General features: G+C 50.9%; 2 protein-coding genes across 2 annotated transcripts in view; one reads left to right on the top strand and one right to left on the bottom strand.

Annotated features, from left to right (window-relative positions):
• Nucleotides 1-3,069, top strand: part of cftr (CF transmembrane conductance regulator) — a 46,900-nt gene extending 43,831 nt beyond the window's left edge. The window contains exon 27 of the mRNA XM_056598931.1: nt 111-3,069. Within this exon, the coding sequence (XP_056454906.1) occupies nt 111-323 (213 nt within the window). The 3' untranslated portion in view covers nt 324-3,069. The remainder of the gene's footprint in view (nt 1-110) is intronic.
• Nucleotides 3,070-4,004: 935 nt separating this feature from the next.
• Nucleotides 4,005-7,500, bottom strand: part of cttnbp2 (cortactin binding protein 2) — a 53,064-nt gene continuing 49,568 nt past the window's right edge. The window contains exons 19-23 of the mRNA XM_056598982.1: nt 6,342-6,530; nt 5,343-5,391; nt 4,953-5,064; nt 4,600-4,704; nt 4,005-4,156 (exon numbers count right to left, since the gene is read on the bottom strand). Of these exons, the coding sequence (XP_056454957.1) occupies nt 4,121-4,156; nt 4,600-4,704; nt 4,953-5,064; nt 5,343-5,391; nt 6,342-6,530 (491 nt within the window). The 3' untranslated portion in view covers nt 4,005-4,120. The remainder of the gene's footprint in view (nt 4,157-4,599; nt 4,705-4,952; nt 5,065-5,342; nt 5,392-6,341; nt 6,531-7,500) is intronic.

Here is a 7,500-nt window from a genome sequence, read left to right as displayed (position 1 = left end):
GCCCGGGCTGGGGGTGCCCGGGCTGGGGGTGCCCGGGCTGGGGGTGCCCGGGCTGGGGGTGCCCGGTGCGGGGCTCCTCACTCACTGTGATGTCCCTGACCCCCCTCCAGATGATGGAGGGCACCTCTCTGAAGCGCTACGAGTCCATCCAGAAGCTGCTGAACGAGACCAGCCACCTGAAGCAGGCCATGAGCCCGGCCGACCGCCTGCGCCTCTTCCCCGCCCTGCAGCGGCTCAACTCCAAGCGCGTGGCTCCTCAGGGGGCCAAGATCAGCGCCCTGCAGGAGGAGGCCGAGGACGACGTCCAGGACACCCGGCTCTGAGACACCGCGCACGCTCACGCACGCACACACACACACACAGAGGCGTTGGCGCAAATAGCGTGTTTCACATTTTCATGTACGATTTGTGGATCAACAGTTTGGAATGACAGAGCTACAAACAGACGGTAACGCCGTGCACGGGCCTGTGAGTCTTAGACGCGTCTCTAAAGTGTAATTCCGGCGAGAATTGAACCCAGGGTCTTTTCGGCATGACCCATTAAATAAGCCCTCCAGGCACTTTTTTTTGTTGATAATCGATTATAGAGCTTGCCCAAAGTTGCCCGGAGCAATTTAACAGCCCAAATGGCTTCCATGTTATTGGCTTGGGGCACCGCGAACGCTTCCATGTTATTGGCTTGGGGCACCGCGAACGCTTCCAAATCGGCATTTTTTTAACCAGTAATATTTCTCTAAATTGCGCTTAGCATGACTAGGGTCCCTACACATAAAACAAAGCATCCACAACCTCGTTAGCGTACCGGGAGTTTATAAAAAAAGCCTAGTTTTCCAAGTATGTGCCTTACCGGTCGGTCCATGTTTCCAGGAAGTCCACACAGATCGATTACCAGCTACCGTAGATAACATAATAGAGGCGCCAACAAATTTTACTTAAAAATCTCCCCTCTTGGTACTTGGCTGTTTAGAATTGTTTCAAATGGCACATCTAGCCAATAACATGGAAGCCATTTGGGATGTTATATTGCTCCGGGCAACTTTGGGCAAGCTCTGACCTCGATTATCAACGAGTGTGTGTGGAGGGCTTATGTTATTGGTCTTCATGCCGAAAAAGACCCTGGGTGAAATTTTTCAAGTACAGGGGGCTTTGTGAAAACTTTAGGAAATAGCTTTGCAGCTTAATGCAATGCCATTGCACACTGTGTGTTTGTGTGGGTCTCAGTGTTTGTATCTATCGAAGCCTTCCATCCCATAATGCACTCTGCAGAAAATATCTGGTTGTGCACCTCTCCCCTACTCAGTGTGATGTGAACTTTAGACATTTTGAAGGGTTTCTACGCAAATGAATGGGGTTTAATCTATTTTTATATTAGATCATAAGCTGGTGTTTATACTGTTATTTCTGAAAAACCCGAATCGTGTGTGAACCAGAGATGCCTTACCATATCAGATTGGACTATAGTGGGACAGATTCTGATCAATATATCGTTTTACTGCAGCATTACCTTTCCCTTCATGAGGTTACATCGTCTTCCAGCCGATAGGGGGAATAATACATATTGGGGTACACTCTTAAAGGGGACATTATACCACCAGGTGTGAGTGGAATTAGCCTTTACAAGCCGTTTTGAAAATGTGCAGCTTCTGACATCACAGGTGGTCGTGTCCACCTAGATGTATGAAGGATAGATGAGCAACGGTTGCTAAGGTCCATTGGGTAGGCTGGTAGACTGATCTGTCCAGCACACATCTAGGTGGACACGCCCATCTGTGATGTCTGCTGCACATTTTCAAAACGGCTTGTAATGGCTAATCACACTCACACCTGATGGTATAATATGTCCCCTTTAAAAAGGGCAGTTTCTCCATCCAAAACCCCTAAACACAACAAGGGCGTTCACTTACCCCAATCATCGGCCAGAGCAGCGCTACACCAGCAGTACTGTGGAATCAACGTGGACCAAAAGAAAACACAAACTAACAGTGGTAGGACAAGTAGAATTGTCTAACGAGGGACTGGTGAACAGGGCAAGTGTGCAGCAATCAGTGATGACCTCATTCATTATATCGCCTTTTCTAAGCACTTTAAACAGACACCTTAAGGTACTCCAAGTCTATATAACCCTGAAAATACAAGCAAATGGTAGCTTCCATGAACCCTAAACCCTTCCCTTACCGCGGCCCAGTATTCACAAGAATACTCAATCTCCTGGAGAACAAAGGCATTGATCTTGTATATTATTAGAACAAACTTTTAAATAAGTTAATTAACATGGAATGTGTTCTCTATTCATGCTGATTTATACGTTTCAAATATCCTTTACCACACATCAAAATGTGTTCCTTTAATTTAAATTAATTTTTGTTCCTGATTTCCTTCAAGGTTATTTCGGAAACTGGAAGACATTTTAGCTCTTTATTCTTATTTTTTTGCTTATTTTATTGTTTTTTTAGACCTTGGACTGTTTCGTAAAAGCCTTGATTCTGAATCTTAAGGTACCTTGAAAGTGTAACCAGGTCTAAGGACTTGGTTTGTAGTGTTTTTCATTCATAGGAAAATGACTTGTCTATGTATAAATGCTTTTGATCAACCGATATATGCAGTCAAAGATAAAGTATTTTGAGATTTTAAGGAACCAGCCGTCTGTTTGTTTTTTGGCAGAAATCCTTTTTCTATCCCGACTAGTGGAAATCAATTGTAGGAATAAAACCAAGATTGAATTCAGACGGGTTTTCCCGTGTAATTATGGGTAGTTAAAATATTTATTATGGCTTCTGGCTGACAAAGGACGTGAATCTGTTACTTATTGCCACATTTCCGTTTACTTTGAAACAAGTAGACGGCTCAGAACCAAAAGTGATTGAAACAAACACTATGTACAAGAGCTTATTGTCAGCAGGATCAATACCACACGGTACAAGCATCATACCACATACACCAATCTATATACCAGTTAAAAGTCTACTCGTTTGTTATTTACAAATATATTTGGTAAAACCCTGATTATTTTTCAAAGGTACTTAAACCAACCTTGCGACTATTTAAAGATTAAACACCTTGAATATCTGAAAAATACTTAACAAAATAAAAAGTCATCCCTGTTTTATTCCAGAATATTAAACTCGTTTCGGCGTTTCGGCTCACCGTTCTCTGCGTCTCGTGTTCTGTGGGGCGTTCTTCACATGCTGACACAGTAGTGTCGTGACCTCGCGGTGTTCACCGTCACAGAGTAATATTCTGGAGTAAAGTCTGAGTGGCCTCCCTCTGCCGGCGTCGTGACGCCTCATCACGGTGGCACAGAATTAAAACTATGGTCCCCAACGCACACAACTGCAGTACAGGAGTACAGTGTAACAAGTACAGATATTAAGTACAAATACTTCAAAAGGGTCAAATCGTCCAAACCTTTTCTTTACAATGTAAGGGGGCAGTGGGGGGGGGGGGCGTGTGGGGGCGTGTCACGGCGGCGTTCACTGTCTAGTCGTGGGGGGGGGGGGGGGGGGGTCAGTCGTCTCGTTTCTTGTGGTGCTCGTGCGCGTCCTTGTGGAGGATCCAGACGTCCGGGGGCTGCGGGGGCTGCTGCTGGCTGACGTTGTTGTTGTTGACAATGTTGTTCTCGTTGTCGCGGTGGCTGTGGTTGCCGTTGGCGACGGTCGCTCTGGCTTTGCTGCGGTTGGAGGGGGCGTGTCCCCGGCTAGCTGCGGCGCCCATGACGCCGCTCCCCCCGTCCCCGGCGCGGCCACACCCGCCCCCGGTGTCGGCGAGCGGCGTGCCGGCGGTAGCGGCGGCGGGGCGGGTCTGCTGCCCCCTGCTGCTGGGGACGGGGAGCTGCGATTTGAGCCGGGGGCCGGAGCGCCGGGGGCTCTGGGGGGCCGGGCTGGGAGCGCTGGCCGGGGGGGCTACGCCGGACCGGGGGCCGTCGGTCTGAGGACACATGCGACACACGGCCTGAGAACGGGGGCTAACGGAGGCACCACTACATTCATGTTCTGTGTTTTAGGTCTTCTGCGTCTGTTCTGGGTGTTATTTTATCTCGTTTTAAATCTCTTTCTCTTATACTTTCTGTGATGTCCGAGCAGCCATGGTGAGCGTCTGCAGTGGAGACTAGCAGGGCGTTCCTCTAGTGGTCTGGGGATGGTCGGTCCCACTCGCTGGTCTGAAAGGAGAGCGAGCTCAGGGAGGCCGACCGGACGACTCAACAACAACAATGGCTGCGCCCGTGAAGAGATTGATTTTATTTGTATTTTTAATCACGCTTTTAAATGCTCTTACATCCTTGATTACATTGCTACTTTATTCCAGTCACCTATTTATGCATTGCACAGTCTTTCTGTGCGTGCAATACAACGTAAGATCGTGTTGTTTGTTTGCTAACTGGTTTGCTTAAGAGGCTAATGTAGCTAACAATAACAATGACGAGCCAATGAGAAACGGGAACGCTATAATTGCTGCCAGCCAGGAAACAACATCACGTTCTCGCTAGAGAAGGTCGGACATACCGGCGTACCGTACAAACGGATAGCACCACTACAAGCCCAAGGAGGGTGGCAGAGCTGTCGAGTCATTGGTCAGACGCAGTCACATGACACCGCCGCTCACCTCCTGGCTGTGTGGTTGTGGGCGGGGCTGTGGGCTGTCTTCTAGCCCCCTGCATGGAGGGGGACTGGGCAGGTCCATCATGTCGTCCCCGGGGGTCGGGACCATCTACGGCAAGCACAGCAGGACAACACGGGGGAGTGAATAAGGATATTCTATTATAATATATTATTATAATATATTTTATAATAGGTAATAACAGCTGTTCATAAAGACACGGACAGACAGAGTTGAGTATGAATGCAAAGTATGTAAAACCTGTGATCAAAGTGTGAGCAGCAGGTTAGCAGATATCACTTTAACACCAGCATGTGGTTTGGTTGGTGTGTGTGTGTGCGTGTTGTGCATGTGTGTACCTTGCTGATGTCAGGCTCTGACTTGCTGGTGCACATGCTCTGTAGCTCTCGAATCAGGTCCGTCTCTTCGTCTGAAAACACAGACAGACAGACAGAGTCCCCGGCCGCAGTCCTGCAACACACACGCACACGCACACACACACACACACACACATACTGAGCAATTGTTCCCAGATTGGAGTCTTGAGTGATGTTGATCTACTCTGTAGCCCTCATAGTTGGACGTCTTCAGCATCGTTCCTATCCATTCAAATCGATCCGGCAGAGGGCCCAGCAGAGCTAATCCAGGTCCTCTCTTGTGTATGAAAGCCCGAGCACTGCTGCCCCCTGCTGGCTCTTCATATTACAGATGCCTCATATCATTTATTAAGTCCCAAACGCCCCACTGACCTCTGGTTGTTGCCGTTGGTGAGACTGACATCAACACTGGAGAGTGAGCCTGCAGAAACAACATAAACAGGGTTGACCTTCCAATGACCTCACACACGCAATAAAGACCCCTGTCACAGTGGCTTCATCGTGGGACTCGCTCACAACCCTAATTATGGGTCTGCTACCTCTCTTTACCAGGACGCAGGTAGAAGACCGACCCAGTGATAAGGCTACCGGCCACGCCCTGGTCCATAAAGGGGGCAGACCCCCTATGGCAGGGGTGCCCAACCAGTCGATCGCGGTCTACCAGTAGACCGCCGACAGATCCCAAGTCGACTGCGAGGGGTGAAGCAATTATTATTATTATTATTATTATTATTTTTTAAATAAAATAAAATTTGCGCGGGACATATACGCGCGGTAACGCATGCGCTGTCAACAGAAGTTGAAAGCCGTCAACAGTAGTTACGCACTCCTAAACATTGGCATTGCTGAGGGTAAACGAGCTAAGACCTACCATTTTCACCCTGAGTGGGAGGAAGATTATTGATTATTGTTGAGAAGGTGCGGTGCGCAGACGGAATGAAACCCCCACTGAAGTCCGTAGGTTCACAATACAAACCCCCCCCTAACCCTAACCCTACCCTACCCCCCCCCCCCCCCCCCCCCTCGCTTGAAGGTAGGTTTGCAATGTTGACACTAGGCTGGTAGATCTCGGGAGGTTGGCTACTTGAAAAGTAGATCTTGGGTCAAAAAAGGTTGGGCACCCCTGCCCTATGGTCTATTAGAGATACTGGACACGTTGTGTGTTAGGACCCCCCCTATGGTCCATTAGACACACTGGCCATGCTTTGGGTTAGGACCCCCCCCTATGGTCCATTAGACACACTGGCCATGCTTTGTGTTAGGACCCCCCCCTATGGTCCATTAGACACACTGGCCATGCTTTGTGTTAGGACCCCCCCCTATGGTCCATTAGACACACTGGCCATGCTTTGGGTTAGGACCCCCCCTTACCCTCTCTGAAGGAGCCGCCACTGCTCCAGCCGGAGGACGAGCTCGTCTTCTTTCGAGGGCTGGTATTGGCTCGTCGCCACATGCCGCTGGCCCGCCCCTTCCTTTCACTGCCACCGGTTCCCCTGCAGGAACCAATGGCTGAGAGGGGGAAGGTCCCGCCCCTTAACTCCAGCAGGTACGGGTCGAGCTCTGAAACACAGGAGCACAGAAGTCAGTGAGTACACACGGCTCTCCTGCGGCCAGAGTGGGACCCCCAGACGGGAGCGAGATCTGCTGAGAGGGCCGACACCGGGGGTCTACCGGCCTGGCCGAGACCCAGCGTAGATTGGTCCTGGTCTGGGAGGCCGCTGTTGTCTTCTTCTGCACCAGAGGCGTGATCAACGGGCCTAGCTCAATTGACTCTGTACGCAATCGGCTGCTCGCCGTCGCTTCCCTGTCGTCATTGTGTTAAACCAGCCAATAGCGCGCCAGGGGGGGAAGCCAGCTTGGTGATTGGCATGGGGATATTGCTCTTCTTCCGACCCTTCTGCAGGGCGGACCCAGTCTAGGGGTCTACCTCAGTCCATGTTCTCCTCAACACCCGAGCCCATCCCATAAAGGGTGGCTCTGAACCGGGCCAGCTGTGTGGTCACACACACACACAGCGACATCTGTGGCAGGCTGAGGTGGGTCAGGCTGAGGCTGTGAGGCTGAGGTGGTGAGGCTGTGAGGCTGAGGTGGTGAGGCTGAGGTGGGGCAGACTGAGGCTGTGAGGCTGAGGTGGTGAGGCTGAGGTGGTGAGGCTGTGAGGCTGAGGTGCTGAGGCTGTGAGGCTGAGGTGGGGCAGACTGAGGCTGTGAGGCTGAGGTGGTGAGGCTGAGGCTGTGAGGCTGAGGTGGGGCAGACTGAGGCTGTGAGGCTGAGGCTGTGAGGCTGAGGTGGTGAGGCTGAGGTGGTGAGGCTGTGAGGCTGAGGTGGTGAGGCTGTGAGGCTGTGAGGCTGTGAGGCTGAGGTGGTGAGGCTGTGAGGCTGAGGCTGTGAGGCTGAGGTGGGGCAGACTGAGGCTGTGAGGCTGAGGCTGTGAGGCTGAGGTGGTGAGGCTGAGGTGGTGAGGCTGTGAGGCTGAGGTGCTGAGGCTGTGAGGCTGAGGTGGGGCAGACTGAGGCTGTGAGGCTGAGGC

Source organism: Gadus chalcogrammus, chromosome 9 (assembly GCF_026213295.1).
Source record: "Gadus chalcogrammus isolate NIFS_2021 chromosome 9, NIFS_Gcha_1.0, whole genome shotgun sequence".
Lineage (NCBI taxonomy): Eukaryota > Metazoa > Chordata > Actinopteri > Gadiformes > Gadidae > Gadus > Gadus chalcogrammus.
The sequence above is the reverse complement of the archived record's forward strand: the minus strand, read 5'-3'. Positions and strand labels throughout refer to the sequence as shown.